Source organism: Dioscorea cayenensis, chromosome 8, assembly GCF_009730915.1.
Source record: "Dioscorea cayenensis subsp. rotundata cultivar TDr96_F1 chromosome 8, TDr96_F1_v2_PseudoChromosome.rev07_lg8_w22 25.fasta, whole genome shotgun sequence".
In the NCBI taxonomy this organism is placed as follows: domain Eukaryota; kingdom Viridiplantae; phylum Streptophyta; class Magnoliopsida; order Dioscoreales; family Dioscoreaceae; genus Dioscorea; species Dioscorea cayenensis.
In genome coordinates, this window is record NC_052478.1 from 1,658,420 (window position 1) to 1,675,750 (window position 17,331).

Here is a 17,331-nt window from a genome sequence, read left to right on the forward strand (position 1 = left end):
TCCTATAATTTATAACACAAACATGAAAAAAAAAACACTCGTGGTTCATCCACTTCCAAGAAAGAAAAAATAAAAATAAAAACACAATAATACTAACAATCATGCAGATTAATCAATCTTATTTTGGTTGAAAAAGCTTACTTTATACAGGCGAAAGATCACAACATGGACAAGAGTATACACTATAATTGTACCATAATTTATAAAAGCGGAAAAAAAAAAACAAACAGGCCTTTCAAAAATTACAGACTTCATGATCTGTTTATAAACATGCTATTGCTACATGAACCTGGCCATGCACAGTAGTAGCACTGATATTCATTTATTCACTATTATTTGGTGACTGATATGTGAAGCATTTCAGAAGAACTCTTGACCAAAACCAAGCACAACTTGGGCATAACCCCAGGTATGATCCATAAACATGTTGAACATTACCATTTAAGGTAGAGAAGTGATCAGATTCTGAAGGACATACTGAAGAATTCCTCCATGATCTAAGTATGTCAATTCCACCTGCAATGGCAACATCATTATCATCAAATATGGGAAAGAAAAAATATAGAGTAACAATCAAGGTGATCTCAAAATTTTTCTTCAAGTAAATAATACATAAATTTGCCAACTTCCCAAGAAATGATAATTTCTCAGTGTCATTTTTCGAATGATTTTCGAAGGTATGTGGCAGACAAAACATCACTTTGGGAATTCAATATTGATGCTATCCTTCTCTGTTGGGATTGCTTGACTACAGTCAGATATTTACAGTGACCTTAGAAAAAACGCAATCATCCTATTGAACAGTTCAAACCAATAATAAAAAACAAGCATATTTTTCCATAGATATGGGGTGGTCTTGGAAAAGATGTCGTCACCCTGCTTGCCATCAGCAAGAAAGACCAAAGCAAACAGTTTAATGAACATTTCATACAAGTGAGAATGCCTCAGTTTTTTTTTTTTTAAATAATAGACGATAAGCCCGTTTTTATGAATATAAACAGTACCGAATAGTATTTGAACTGGATATACAGTATATGTACAGTATAAAATCCCGGATAAACAGTATGTGAACAGTACGGAGGAACAGTATTACCGGGAGAGGAATTTGAACCCATGACCTACCCCTTTATACTTTGGTGTCGTACTATTGTGCTATTCAATGGTTGACGAGAATACCTCAGTTTAATCAGATTTTCATGTGTATCATTGAGATTCATTGTAATATCCACAAGTAAGGAAAAAAAAAGTATAAAATGTATAGAATTACCTGTCTGTCAAAGCGAGCTGTACAAGTGTGACAACACTAACTTCCTGATCAGGTTGCATATCCTTAATACTACTTGGGAGAACTATTGTAAATAAAATGAGCAATTCTTTGGATTATGTTGGCAGTCCAATCCCCGGAGCTTCCACTCCCAGACTCAGATCCAGCCAGTACAATAGTGTCTTACCCATCAGTTTTATACCTCTGTAAATAAAATGAATAAATACATAAGTTTGATGTAACTTCAGGAATCAGCAGCATAAAAATTTCATAAAGAACAAAGGTAAACCACTAGATATATATATGGCATACAATACTGCTTTGTTATATCTTTGGCAAATGAGTTACATACCATTGCCGCATAAAATACGTGGAGTGAACTGTCTTTGGTCCCACCTCCCCCTGCAAGAGTTTATTCACCAGGCGAATATTTGCAAAGGTTCCCCTCACCATCACTTCATCGTTGCCACGGCGGCTGCCATATGAATTGAAGTCCTTGGGACTTACACCATGCTCGAGAAGATACTAAGTACTTTGCAGCTGGACTGTCCTTGTGAATGCTCCCAGCTGCTGAAATGTGATCAGTAGTAATTCTATCACCAAGGTGTAGTAAGCAATAGGCATCCTTCACATCATGGGGACAAAAACCAGAGGGAGTCTTAGTCATATTGTTGAAAAATGGGGGCTTATGGATACAAGTGGATCTAGGGTCCCACGGGTAGAGAGTTGTTGCTGGAACAGACAGCTGATTCCACATTGGGTTGCCCTTTATAATTGCTTCATAAGTGCTTTTGAACATTTCTGGCAACACATTTGACTGGACAACCTGGACACCGAAGCATGAAAATAACTAACATGGAGAATTAGTGGATTTCAATGATTTTCAAAAGTTGGATTGATTACAGAGCATGCTTTAATAAAATAATAAAAACATAAGCCTTGTTCAAAAGGTTTAGAGTTAATAATGCAATGTTCAGGCATCAATGGGAATATATATATATATATTTATTTATTATGCCCATGGTTGCAAGAAAAAAGAAAGGACTGATGTTATTTAGATTCTCAAGAAAAAGAAATCTATATTGCATGTACAGAAGATTCGAAATCATGCAATTAAGATATCAATGTGATTTCTTGTTCAGAACATTTACCTCTGTAATTTCTTCCTTAGATGGACATATGTCCCTCAAGTACACATCATTGCCATCCTTTCCAACCCCAATGGGCTCCTTTTCAAAATCAATGTCTACTTGAAAGATACTCATGACAGAAAGCATGACCAAGTGAAAAACTGACTACTGCTCTTTAATTATGGTTAATCCACCTTTTCAAAAAAAAAAAAAGAAAACCTAAACTGACATGATCTTGTGAATCAGGAACTTGAGCATGAAACTGAAGCAAATGTTGTATCTGAGCATCACGTTTTTTCTTAATGACATAACAATAAAGATAAAGCTGGGGGAAATGATTATTTTTTTAATCATAAATCAGCACTGCTAATTACCATGTCAGCAAGAGCATATGCTACAACAAGGGGAGGCGAAGCAAAATAGTTAGCTCTTGTCAGTGGATGCACACAACCCTCGAAATTCCTATTTCCAGATAGCACAGCAGCCACGACAAGGTTTATGAAAATTACAAACAGAATTAAAATGTAAACAGCCTACAAGAGGTTCAATCTTAATGCACAACAACTCAATAAGATCTATAGATCAATATAACATCAGTATTGAGCACAAGATAATGCTACCATTTTCTGTAATTGCAGCAGTGACGGACTCATCAAGCTCTCCAGAGATCCCAATACAAGTAGGACAGCCATATCCAACAACATGAAAACCCAGGTGATTTAAGTACCTCTGCAGGCCACTTTTAAGCGGAATCAATTAAACATAGTTAATTTCCTCAATCTAGTACTCATTTTGTGCAATCAAGAGTTTGTCATCATTGTATTTTGTATCTATTTATCCAGATAATATACCTCTTAAGCAAATATTTGGTAACAGCTCCAGAGCCTGGTGCAAGACTTGTCTTAATCCAAGGTTTGACCTGATGAGCTGTCGGTTGTCAAACAAAAATAAAAGGAAAACTATTCAATAGTAGAAATGTAGAATGAATAAGTTCACAAAAGACAATTTTGAGGAGAGTGTTCAAGTGCATCACACCTCAAGGCCTTGTTCAAAACGCCTTCTTTGCAACCAAACCAGCACCGAGCATGACACCCGGATTTGATGTATTGGTGCAACTTGTTATGCCTGCTATGATGACGCTACCATATTTGAGCTCTGCAGACTGCAGGTTGTCCGAGAAAAGAAAACTCAACCACTTTCTCTTGTAAATCCTTTGGCACTCCATAATCCTATGTTAACAAAGTCATGCGCTTAGAAATTGCTGGGCATATCAAGCAACAAGCCACAAATGTGATATTAAATTTCTTGAGCAAAAACAATAGTTTAGTTCACAATTGCCATTCATATGTATGATTAAATTAGAGGAAAAAGAGGAGCTAATCCAGGTAATACCATAATATTGATAACAAGAATCACCATGTGTACAAATAGGATAATATTAGGCGTACCAGATACAAATCACAAAAAAAGTCACATATGGAGTTTCCAAGAGATCTCAATGATAGACACTATTAGTACCAGAATGAAAACATTATTGAGAATATGGTCTGCATTTCACCTTGAATCCAACCTTGTTCTTAAGACAAGCATGCCAGTCTGCTTTCATATCTTCAGCTATGACAGCCAACTACGTGTTGAGGGATGTGAAAAGATGTCTAATACCTCTTTGGGCCTAAAATGCAAGGCTCTACATCTGCAAGGTCCATCTCCAAATATGATGAATATATTGTTTCCCTTGGAGGCTGAATGTACAGAGATATAACTTATACACTTGAACTGTTAGTGGACCTTATAAAAAAAACATCAGATTACTAATCAACGGACATTCTGGCCGCTCTCAAATAGGTCTCTACCATTGAAACATACCAACATAAAAGAAACCAAATGTTAATGGACCATGACAGTCTCATCTTTAATATCGCCTCAAATTGTTACGTAAAAGCTTTCTTGTCATATTGCTTCTTCTTCATATACCTTTCAAGAATTTCCAAGAACAAACACTTGAAGAAAATTTAGAAGATTAGTTTAAAAGCATCTGCAATCAGTAGCCTAAAAAAGTTCAATAGATAATTGAAAACTAATGCAAAGTTTCATTGACCAGAACTTCCTGGAACAAACACTCCCAGTTTGATCACTTCATCCAGTAAGTTTCAGATATTGTAAAGTGACATGATCTACAGGGAAGAAACCTATTATTGCTCCGTACTCAGGAGACATGTTAGCAATAGTCGCCCTGTCCGCCAATGATAACTCATTGTTATCATTGGCTCCATTACCTAAAGACAGTGAAAGAAGATATGAAACAGAAGAATAACAAATGTTGAAACTGACAGTTTTCCTATTCATTCAGAACATATATGTATATAACACTAAGATCACCATAGAATTCTACAAATTTGCCCACAACACCATCCTTCCTCAACATCTGAGTAATGGTCAAAACCAGGTTAGCTGCAGTGACACCGTCACATAATTTTCCAGACAACTTGAAACCAACAACACCAGGCAACACCATGCTCATAGGCTGCCCAGCAATAAAAATATTATTAGTAAATCAAAGACAACCATATAAGAAGTATGGGTCGCATGTTCATTATGAAGATTTGAGGAACAAACTAAGCCATCTGAATATTTGCCCCAAAAAAAAAAAAGTCACCTGACCAAGCATTGTGGCCTCAGCTTCTATTCCACCAACGCCCCAGCCTGCAACTCCTAATCCATCAAGCAAAGTGGTGTGAGAGTCTGTTCTGACCACACTATCAGGGTACAAGATGCCCTTTGTGTTGAAAACAACCCAGCCAAGATATTCCAAATTAACCTGAAATTCATCACCTCCATTATCACATAATGTTCATGAGAGTCGGAATGATCAAGACTTTGAACCATATTCAATGGCAATACATTAATGCAACCTACAAGAGAGAATGAAGGAACTATCAATTTGTAGGGATGGCTTCAAACAAACAAGTTACCTGGTAAACAATACCAGAACCTGGAGGAACAATAAGCATATTACGAAAAGCAGTTGATCCCAATTTAAGGAAAGCAAACCTCTCTCTGTTCCTTTGTATTCAAATTCCATATTTGCTTGTAATGCATTTTCTGACCTTGCTAAATCAACCTGCACTGAAAGGTCAGTGACAAGATCCACAGAAACCTAAACGGCATAAAATAACAGAAGGTCTATAAAATCAAACAGTAATTCCTAGTATAGGCTGGATCATAAAGACAGTGTGAAAGCATTAAAATAGGTTTAAGACTATGAAAGTTCAAATGGAAGAAATAAACACATTTGCCTTCTGCATACAAGGTTGAATAAGCAAACACATATGATGCATTCAGAAGGTATATAATATGGTTTCCACAGGATCAAAATTGCCACATATTCCTTCTCTTGTCCCAATTGCCATGATAAATCACAGCAGGAATCAAACACTCGATTTGTTGAAGAAGAAACATAAGCATAATAAGTTAATGTAGATCGTACCAAAGTGTTAATCTTATTGGGATCAACATTCAGTTCATGCATGGCATCACGCATGGCAGAGATCAACAGTAGCAGGCACACCAGTAAAATCCTGACCGGAGCAACATAGTCACATGGAGGAAGAAATCAGGGGAAAAAATGGCCATGCAAAAGTTTTGCTTGCATTTCCTGAAGAAGAACAAGGGCAGGCTTGAAGGAGATCTCAACTTGCTTGACAGAAGTATTTTCCCAATCAAGAATTTTTCTCCACATCATCCTTAGTGATCTGGAAGTCATCACAGTTCCTAATTGCTGACTCTAGTAGAATCTGGATAGAGTATGGCAATTTATCCATTGCAACAAAGAAACTAAGTAGTTAATATGCATCATAGACAATATTAAATTAACACCATTTGCAAAAATAGGAATCAAGCGCAAAATGCTCTACAAAAGTTATGTAAATTTTCTATTAAACATGTTGATCATATGACTGCATAGTATAAGATACTTCATAATAAATGAAGAGAAACCAAACAAAACTAATTTCCTACAGCTAGAACTAGCATTTCAGCTATCCCTCAAACATATTGAGCAAAAAGTTTGTGAAAAACAAAAAATTTACCAACTCTTGGATCATTTAGAGCAGGCAAACTGAAGTATTTCCCAAAATCACCACCATCAGGCTTGGGAAGGCTAGTCAAGATGTCCTTATAAACATGATCACCAGCTGCAAACAACACGTAGACGAAATCAATTAAAAAAACATATTTTGAAAATAAAAAACGCAAAATCGATGAAAAAAAATCTCAGATTCAAATAGTGAACAGTGCAATTAACTGAAGGTGAGAGCATGAACCAAAACCTTATTCTCAAGAACAAAATTACTTCTAATGAATTAAATAATCATTGATGCTACACAGGAACAAAAGGATATTAGAACCAATACTCATAGCGGAGAAATCCCACTCGACACGTTGGAGCAAGGCCATGGAGCTCCTTATCCGAGTTCTAACTCCCACAGGCGCCAAAAGCTCAGGAAACAAGGTCTTCAATCCGGAGAAGGACAAAGAGGAAAACGCGAGAAAGCAAGCACAAGCCAGAGCTCTGAATATCGGGGAAGAAGGCGATCAGAGCCGGAGAACGAAGGAGAGATCCACTCTATACACGAGAAAGCCATGGAGAAGCTCTGGCACCGCAACGCCGCCCTTCGAGAACGATGGAGAAGAGTCCCTGGCGCGCTGGGTTTTGCTTCAAGATTCGGTAGAGGGAGATACACGGTTAGATTTGAACGTCTGAACACGTGGCACTCATCAAGAATAAGGGTATTTTAGAAACGATACGTTGAGATTTGTCATTTTTTATGTTTTAATAATGAGATATCTTATTTATTAAATTGTGGCAGGAAATTTGGAGTAATTTTTTCGAATAAATTCGTAATTTATCTATTATAATAATTTTTTTTTAATAAAAATTTTGTTAAAATTGTGAAGAGAAATTTGTAGGTCATTAAGCATGGAGGAGATGAGTTAAGTTGTTCCTCAGAAATACATCAGTATAGAACTAGTCTGATCAGTCTAAGTTGGACCCTCTAAAAAAGCACGATTTTTTGAAATATTATTTGGTTTGGTTTTTTTTTTTTTTAATTTTTTTCTTCGTGCTATAAAACTAATGAATTTTATTTTTGTATTGTTAATTTGAGCTTTTTCTATTTTTAGACTATTGTATTTTATTTTTATTATTTAATAAATTATGATTTATCTACTTTGTAAATATATATATATATATATATATATATATTATTTATTAAAAATGTTGAAAATTTTTAATTGCTTAAATATCCTAGCGTTATATTACCGAAATACCCTTGAGTTATTCATTTTGGCGGGCCCCAACACTATCGTCTTGTTTTCAACTCACCCAATTTTCCCGCCTTTGTTTTCCTTATATATCCCGCCCAAAGCTCCATTATATCACCATCTTCTCAAAAGGCCCCAAAAAAGTTGAGAATTTTTTAAAAGTCCCTCTCTATCTCTCTCTATCTCTTATCCCACGATGCCGGCCACGAACCGCCGTCTCCGGCCAGGCCCATCTAGCCTCGATGATCGTATTTACCGGTTCCTCCGGCCTGGAGCCCTAGCCCGGCTCCGGGACTCGAGGATCACCGCCAGGGCACAGAGATCCGCCGCCGCCGCCACAGGCGTCAAGGTCCACATGGACTACATCTTCCCCCTTTTGCCTCCTACGTCGCCATCTCCACCACTGGACCAGATCGATCGCCCTCCCTGCTTCGCCGTCAGAGTCTACGGCCCCCGATACCCTCAGCGAAAGAAGCTGGCTGCTTCTAAGTCTTTCTCCTTCCCCGCTTCGTCTGAGGTGGATGATCAGATCTTGGATTTCTTTGGCGGCGCTGATTTTGTTGCTGCTCATTGATTGTGCTGGTGGAATGCTTAATTTAATTTATTTTATGGGATTTAGACGGGGAGTTGATAGATCTGGATTTCATATTTCTTTCTTCTCTTTGAATCTCTGCCTTCTTTTTAGATGAATTCAGATTTAGGTTTTTGGTTAATTTTTTTTATTTTTACCAATGAACTCTTCATGTACATCTTATTTAAAAAAAAGAGAAACAAAATCTTTATCATGTGAAAAAAGATGGTCTTTTTATTATTCCATGTTTTCATCTATGAAGGTCTTTTGTTCCCTTTTTTAAGTTGGTAATAATTGTATCCTCTTCTCCATGGATTTCTGACCATATTTGTCTAATTTTAGATCTACGAATGTTTAGAATAGGGAATCTCAACTGATTATTTTCGTTCTAACTGCTGTTAGAAATGATATGATGGTTTCTTTGGGAATCATCAATCATTCCATTTTGTTTATCCTGATGTACTTTCAGTTGTATTTGGAAAGTTTGGTGAGTATCTAGCTAATTACTACTTTGGAGCTATTGTTCTTCTATGATCTTGATGACTTTGATAATTTGGATCAGCTAAATTTATTTGTTCATAGCATACTTGCCATTTTTGTATTCTTGATTGTATCAAAGCTGATAAGCTTACTCCAGAGGTATCTTGTCAATGAATGATGTTGTTTATTTGCAAAATTTGACTTTTGTGTCTGCTTCAGATATTGCATTATTAACTACCGGTTGTCTGGGATCTATTCATTGTTGACTTAAATAGTGAATGTGTCACAAACTTCTGTTGATTTTTGGTGAAACACACTAATCTGTGAAAGACGTTCTGCTACTGCTTTATAAAGATATGGCCCTTTATTGATTCCTTTTCTCGGATGATAACAATATGTATTTTGTCTTTTCATTGTGATAACCATTCCATTAGATATTTTATGTGAGCATCAAATTCTTCAGGTATATGCTAATTTAAGTTTTTTCCTAGTCTGATGTTCTGTCTTGAAGCTTTTAGCTTATAACTTGCAGAAGTTATTTATTAGATCTGTGCGTTGTTTTTTGTGTTTATTTGTCATGCATAATAGTTGTTACTTTAGTTTTTCATTCTTCTGTTTTTTCCTTTTTCAATCAATTGAGATGCCTACTTCTTCCACTTTACAGCTTTTATCTTACTATTCTTGCTGTTGTTAGAAATTTTGAAATGGTCTCTCAATAAATTGCCTTCATTTATTACCCTCGCTATGTTTATGCTGTCAATCTACTTTGTTTTTTCTTACATCACTCTACGAACTCGAATAACATTATCAGCCTGATCAATTATCTTTAATACCTGTCTTCAATTTATCAATGCTTTTCTTGTCCACATTTAATAAGTATATTCTGACTTTGTTCTAGCTTTGTATATCTTGTTTTCTGCATTTAATCTTGAACACACTCCATATGGTCAGGAGCTAATTTGTAATATGTTTGCTTCTTAAAAATTCTCGCAGGCCCACTCTATAATACAAATTAGCTGTTTGTTGTTTAAAAGAGTGACTTGCGAACAGTGCATTTGACTTGACGTTGCTACTTCTGCAAAGCCACTTTCCAACTTCTTTGTTTATCTCTCACTAGATCTTCAATGAGTAGCAGTTTTATTTTATCTGTTCATTTAAAACTTGTTTAGCTAATGATAATCAGGTTTAATCAGTGAAAGTCAAGCTTCTTTAGAATGATAAATATTGTGTGAATATCAATCAATGCTTACAACTTCCTGCTGACAAACAATGTTGAACACTTTTCTTTTTATTGTTTCAATAGCTATGCAAGTTTATGTTAGTGGAAATTTCACAACTGGACTTGAATAACAATACCAAAGTGTTATTGTATTTTGAGAAACTAGTTTCATTTTGACTAAAATAAGGTTTGTTTTTGGTCTTCTGACATAGTGAATCTTGGCGTAACTTCCTGAGGTTCCGCTCAAGCTTTTCAACTGCATGGTAAAGCTGTTTTTGTTATTGGCATCATGCTTGTTAAGTTGCTGCTAGTATTCTCGGATTGTATTCACCTGTGTTACTATGTCCATATGTGGTGTGCATTGCTTGATATTCAGGTGAAAAATCATGCAGCTTTAAATGATGTCTTTCCTCCTTGATCTTGAGAACTTGTATGTGACCTAATTAGCAGGACAAGAATGATATCAAGATGGAACACTTTATGATTCTTTTTCTATTATGCAGAAATGCCTGTTTATTAATGTGGAGGATTGTGTCCAACTTAACTCTTTTCTGTACAATGTATTAAGACTGAAAATGATTGATACTGTATGATTAATGTGATTTTGCATGCATATGAGTTTGTTGGGAGTTATAGTTGTTGGCTAGTGTTGAATTTTACTGCTATTTGATCTTCTGAGTCCATGAATGTGATTCTGAATCCTTTATTTTTGTAATGATTTTGATTAGATCTGCCCATTGACCATCTTTATAATATTTCACTACACCAACTAAAATAATAGTTGTTCCATTTATATATATATATATATATATATATCTAATGATGGGAGAATTATTGTTGAGAGAACTTCTTGTTCTTACATTGTTTCCGGTGAGCTCGCCTACATGAATCCAATGCATGATTTTTTTCGCGGAAAATGCATGATATTTTATTTTCCCCATGATGCCTAATTATTGTTTTGTTTTAAATGGATAAGTCTTAATTATTTCAGTGCATGATTTTTTAATTTATATTTTTGATGAAGTATGATATATCCAATTTGTTTTAAAAAAAATCTGATTTATTTATTTATTTTAAAAATTTAGAAATATTTCTCTAAACTTGGATTTCAATATTTGGAAAAAATATGCGTTGCTTCAATGTCAAAAGTCGCGTGCATATCTTTTGAAATGACCACTCTAGCCTCTCAGTTCTATTTCTGTATGATTTTTTATTTTTCCCATGATGCCTAATTATTGTTTTTTTCTTAAAAATGGATAAACCTTAATTATTTTTGTGCATGATTTTTTTAATCTATATTTTTAATAAAATATGATATATTCAATTTATTAATTAAAATTCTTATCTAATTTTTTATTTGAGAAATTTAAAAAATATTACTAAACTTGGATTTCAAGATTTTGAAAAATCTAAGTTCGTTCAGTGGTAGAAGTCACGTGCATATCACTTGGGATGTGAAATGACCAATCTAGCCTCGTCGGCTTGGATTCTCAGTTCTATTTCTGCTATAGCCCGGCATGAACTTCAAAAACCACAGTTTTCGCCAGCCCCAAACCCTCGCCGTGCGACGACGATGGCCGCCGAATCGAAGACCAAATACGATCGCCAACTCCGGTACCCAGATCCTCGTCCACGCTCCTCTCTTTCTCTCTCGATTTCTTGTCTTGTCGATCATGGCAATTTGATGTTTTTCTTCTCTTTTTTGAGAGGGTTGTAGTTTTAGGGATTTGAGTTGCGGGAATGATGTTTCTTTCCCTCGTTCTGGTGTCTATCTTTGCTGGAATGATGATGTTGGGTTAGGAGTTTTCTTTATTTAATTTGGAGATTGGTGAATTTGTGTAATGATGCCCTAGTGAAAAATTGAGAATAGAAATGATTTTATGCGTCATTGAAGTTATTATTATTATTTTTATTTTCTAAGTTTATTTTATGCATATTGATCATTGTTTGTCATAAATTCTTAGAGCAATGACAAAATCATTGATTCCACATGTGGTGAGATTGCTTTTTGTGTAAGTGTTCTTATGATTGTAATGGAATTTGTAGGATATGGGGTGAACAAGGCCAAGCTGCGCTTGAAAAGGCTAGCATATGTTTGCTCAATTGTGGTCCTACTGGGTCTGAGGCATTGAAAAATCTAGTGCTTGGGGGCATTGGCAGTATAACTGTTGTTGATGGATCGAAAGTTGAAGCATTTGATCTTGGGAACAATTTTATGTGTATGTCCTTGTCTTGCTATGGATTGTTATGTTATTAAGCTTTCTTTATGTCTCTCATGTCTTCCTTGTGACCAGTGGATGAGGAAAGCCTTGGACAGTCAAAAGCAAAATGTGTTTGTGCTTTTCTGCAAGAGCTTAATGATGCTGTAAAAGCCAAGTTTGTGGAGGAGTCTCCTGAGACCTTAATTGAGACAAAGCCTTCTTTTTTTTCCCAATTTACTCTGGTCATAGCGACCCAGGTATCCTTCGTCATTGTACTCCACAGTCTCTGTGCGTTCGTGGATTTTCCAATTTTGAATTATCTGCAATCTAGTTTGTCAAATTAGTCCTTTTTTTCTGAGATTTAGCACCAAATCCCATCAATCGAATCACTTTTTTAAAAAATACGAGACAGTTAAGTCGTACAATTAAAGATATCAATTCATTGATAAGAAAAAGAAAAAAACAAAGTATTTCCTTGAGTTCTTGATCCTTTTTGTACATTATTTTCATTGAACTCAGACTTGGTGAATTGCACTAGAGTCATCCAACTGAACTTGTCTTATTTGCAGATACTGGAAAGCTATTTGCTAAAGCTGGATAAAATTTGTTGGCAAGCAAATGTCATGTTGGTAGTAGCACGCTCGTATGGGCTTACTGGGCTAGTCAGAATCAGTATGAAGGTAATTTGCTGTTTATGACCTCCCTTTATCCCTTTCCTGATGATATTATCCTGTCAGTATCAAATGGGCAGCAGAATGCACATTATTAAATGCATCATTTCACATTGTCTTTTTGAAGGAGCATGTTGTCATTGAGTCGAAGCCTGACCACTTCCTGGATGATCTTCGGCTTCATAATCCATGGCCTGAACTCAAACAGTATGTTTTTTTTTTTTCCTTTTGTTTCTCCTTTTTCTATTGAATTTGAATAATTCATCATGCTGCATTTGTCATAACACAATCATATGTAGAATATCAAATTTGTCTTGTGATAATATCATTTGCTTACTGCTCATGCACCCATATTCCTACAGGTATGCCAATACCTTTGACTTGAATGTGAAAGATGCGGTTGTACACAAGCATATCCCTTACATAATCATTCTTATAAACATCGCGGAAGAGTGGGCTAATTCACATGGTGGGAATTTACCATCAACCAGACAAGAGAAAAGGGATTTTAAGGTAGTCTTGGAGATTTTTTATTGTTCACTTCCTTTGCGTGCTCTCTTAATTAAACCCTTTTATTATCTTTTAGGATCAAGTAAAAGGCCACATGCTTAATTTCGATGAAGAGAACTATAGAGAAGCTATAGATGCCTCATTCAAAGTTTCAGCATCTCGAGGAATCAGTATGTATTTTCTTTGCAGTAGAGTGTTTTTTATAAATTGATTTGTGATGATACATAACAATATAAACATCTTGGTTAATCATACCAGTTATGATAAAAATGTTTTTCTTCTAAATTTTGGTAAAACTTTTCTGTGGAAAATTGAGTTTCAGATTACTTTGTGCAATACTGTTGTTTTAATGTTGATGCACTCGTAATGAAATTGATGCTCGGGCGAAATTTCTTTCCAAGTGCATTTTAGATTTGCTGCCCTGGTTACCTTTTCTTGGGGTTGTCTCATATAAACCTTGGTAATTAAATGTTCAAACAATAGATTGGTGTGCCAACTGTACTGCACCTGTATAGTTTTCTATGTTATTTGAATTCCGAGCACTTGATCTTATACATTGTGTAATTGGAGAATAGAACAAATGCTGACAACCTAACTGATAAGTGAAAGGCTATTGTGCACTGGATCATCTCATCTTCCTGCCAAACCTTGTGTAATGCCATCCATACCTAATGACTTGAACCGTGGACATCATCTGCTCTGATAAAATTCATTCATGTTTGGATGATTGAGTGTCAGTATTGGTAAGCCTCTGTGAAGCGAGCCTTCACTGGGGAGATAGCAACCTCTTTAACTCAACTACAACTACAACTACTATTACCTTTACTCAATTACAAGTAATAAAATACACTATAAATACAAGAAAGGAGGTATTTTATTATGGGAAGTGAAGATATTCAGTAACTGCAAATTGTGTCAGAAATTTAATTATTTTATGCATCTCTGAGAATTGTTGGACATTCAATGACAACTTCAACAATGTAATTGGACATTGATCTCATCTTACAGTAGAATGTTCATAGAACAAATTTGATGCTTATGCATTTTGCTAATATTTTTATCTCAGGTTCTCATATTCAACAGATAATTAGTGACAGTGCAGCTGAAGTTGGTTCAACATCACCTGATTTCTGGGTTCTTGTGGCAGCTTTGAAGGTTCATGTTCTTCTTTTATGTGGATATGAATTTTTACATATATTTCTGTTGGTTAAGCTGTTTTTTCAAAGTGCAAGTTCACCCTTTTCACCACTAAGTGTGTTTGGTGTGGATTTAAAGATTGCCTGGTTGTGAGTCCAGGCCTTGAAGTGCAATTTGAATATATAAACTAGCTGCTTTTATGTTGACTAAGGGTGATACAGATTGACAGTGAACGACAGGCAGAGGAAATTAATTTACCAACCAGCAAAAATTAAAATTTTAAGAAATAATTTTCTTCCTTCTGCATAAGTGAAGCATCATGTAGTAAGATTTTGCTGTAACATCTCCTGCTTTCAACCATCAGCATTAATGTTGAAATTCAGTGGCAATTGCTGTCTCTGATGATTAATATAAGCATGTAGGTTCATCGGAAGATTGGTGATGGATATTGTAACCAGTGATGAGAATGCACCAATGTGGCAATATTACCTTTCAGTTTCTTGCTAAATAAAAAGTTTTAAGTTCCTTTTAATTTGGTGTTTTTGAGCCTGATGTCTAAGTTAAATGTTCATGTTAGCAATTTGATTATTTATTTATTTATTGTTTTTTGTTATTTCTTTTCAGGAATTTATTGAAAATGAAGGTGATGGAGAGCCCCCTCTTGAGGGATCAATACCAGACATGACATCCTTAACTGAGTGAGTTACTAGATTTAAAACTAAAGGTGACAATTTAGAAAAATAGGAATCTACTGACATAATGGGTGGTGGAGTAGTGTTATAAGTTGCATCCAGTACTAATGCATGTGTCTGAAAGTAAACACTAGTGAGCACATGATGATCAATTTGTCAGATGCTTTATTGTATTTCCATAATGATTAATTTGTCTGTAGTTGTGTTTCAGGTACTATATCAACTTGCAGAAGATCTACCAAGCAAAGGCAGAGTCAGATTGCCTTGCAATGGAACATCATGTGAGGAGTCTATTGAAGAAAATTGGTAGAGATCCTGAATCCATTTCAAAAGCATACATCAAAAATTTCTGCAAAAATGCAAGAAAGCTCTCTGTAAGTTGGTTATGCCCAAGAATCAATTGGAATTTGGTATTTCTATATTCTCACTGGACTTGAACAGCAAATCATTTTGTAAATATTCCTCTTTGCATACCATCTATCTGCATTGCCTGGTATACTGTGCCACATGTTACCAAGTTATCTGATGAAGTGAATAAGAAATTACTCGTAATCGACTTAGTTTTGTTTATATTCTTTGAAGCATGCCCCATACTTCTCTGTAGTAATACAAATGCAAATATTTTCTTTTTGATGTGTTTGACTTTCAGATCTGTAGATATCGCCAACTTGAGGATGAGTACAACTCCCCCGTTCTTCCAGAACTCCAGAAATATTTGACAGATGAGGATTACAGGTTAGCCCCTTATCTCAGGCACTTATAGCAATATATTGAACATCACTAGGGCGGTTTTTGGATGCATTAGAAATGTATAATAGGAACAAAGAAAACCTCAATTTTAGAGAAGATGGAGAAAGGAGAGGTTAGGGACATATGTATACCGTCTTACTTTTAAATTGGTTATCCCAGTTGAACATTATGGAAATTATGCACTTCATGAAATTTCTGATGGAGAATTTGTGGGAGTATCAATCTTTTCTGAATTTTGGAAGGGACAAAAGGACACATTTTCTTTACCATGCCTATAATCTCCCCAGTGGACTTTATCTTTTCTTCTGGCCACAAAGTTCTCAGGGGATTATGACATGCATGCCATGCTGCTAGTTGACCACTCTGTTAATCCACTGTGAGAACAAATTGGCTGATTTAGTTTTCTTATAGTAGTTTTGTTTTGGTGTTTTAGCTTTGCAGTAGGCTTTTATATACTTCTTCGAGCAGTGGATCGATTTGCTGCCAATTACAACAGATTTCCCGGAATGTTTGACGGGTACACAAATTTCGACTATTTTATTTGTGTCATGTCTGTACACATTTAGAGTTGCTGAACTATGTTTAGGCTAAAATTGAACAGTGACATGGATGAAGATATATCATGGTTGAAGACAATAGCTGTTGGCATGTTGAATGACTTGGGCTGCCATGGGTCAGCAATCATACCGGAGGACCTCATCAATGAAATGTGCAGATTTGGTGGTGCAGAGCTTCATGCAGTGGCTGCACTCATTGGAGGAATCGCTTCTGAAGAAGTAATCAAGGTTCGGAAAATCTCTAGCATCTCCTTATCTGTTATGACACAGAAAAACCACTCATTTGTTTCATTTTGGACCATCTCAGCTCGTCACCAAACAATTTGTGCCATTGACTGGGACCTTCATATTCAATGGGATTGACCAGAAGTCTCAAGTATTACCATTCTGAAATTACCTTCAAGAATTCGGTAATTTATTAACCTTCATCAGAAAACAGAGTTAATTTACTGATTTATAGTCCAATTATTTATGCTCAATTTGTATGAGTGTTGGTTATATCACTTTTTTGTTGCCATCCGAATATAATCGAAGAGGAACTCAAGATCTCTTTTAGGAGCTGAGTACGGTATTTGGAGTTCGATGAGTTGATGAAGTGAAAGGTTATACCAAGGAAATTATGGTTTTTGGTGCAAAGTAAATTGTGGTAGAACTAGAAGGTACAAGTTATCCTTTGGCAGGAGAGTTGTTCTTCAAAATGGTTGTATAATTCTGTTTGGCTTTCTCTCTGTGTGTGTGTCAAAAATGTTGGAAGAGAGTTGCCAAAAATGTGAAAAAAGAGTTATTTAGGTTTGCATGATGAATTTAATAAAATATGGATTTCCGCA

The 17,331-nt window shown here is 35.5% G+C and overlaps 2 protein-coding genes and 1 pseudogene across 2 annotated transcripts; 2 read left to right on the forward strand and 1 right to left on the reverse strand.

Annotated features, from left to right (window-relative positions):
* Positions 1 to 112: 112 nt before the first annotated feature.
* LOC120266832 lies at positions 113 to 5,935 on the reverse strand (annotated as a pseudogene).
* Positions 5,936 to 7,858: 1,923 nt separating this feature from the next.
* LOC120267833 lies at positions 7,859 to 8,431 on the forward strand. The gene has a single exon (XM_039275511.1). It carries the CDS (start codon positions 7,913 to 7,915, stop codon positions 8,288 to 8,290), a length of 378 nt encoding a protein of 125 aa, XP_039131445.1. The 5' UTR covers positions 7,859 to 7,912; the 3' UTR covers positions 8,291 to 8,431.
* Positions 8,432 to 11,481: 3,050 nt separating this feature from the next.
* LOC120267489 (NEDD8-activating enzyme E1 regulatory subunit AXR1-like) lies at positions 11,482 to 17,331 on the forward strand. The gene is made up of 14 exons (XM_039275163.1): positions 11,482 to 11,600; positions 12,033 to 12,205; positions 12,281 to 12,444; positions 12,757 to 12,867; positions 12,986 to 13,069; positions 13,225 to 13,371; positions 13,445 to 13,538; positions 14,435 to 14,523; positions 15,130 to 15,203; positions 15,409 to 15,571; positions 15,847 to 15,932; positions 16,381 to 16,464; positions 16,549 to 16,732; positions 16,812 to 17,331. Exons 1-14 carry the CDS (start codon positions 11,560 to 11,562, stop codon positions 16,893 to 16,895), a joined length of 1,578 nt encoding a protein of 525 aa, XP_039131097.1. The 5' UTR covers positions 11,482 to 11,559; the 3' UTR covers positions 16,896 to 17,331.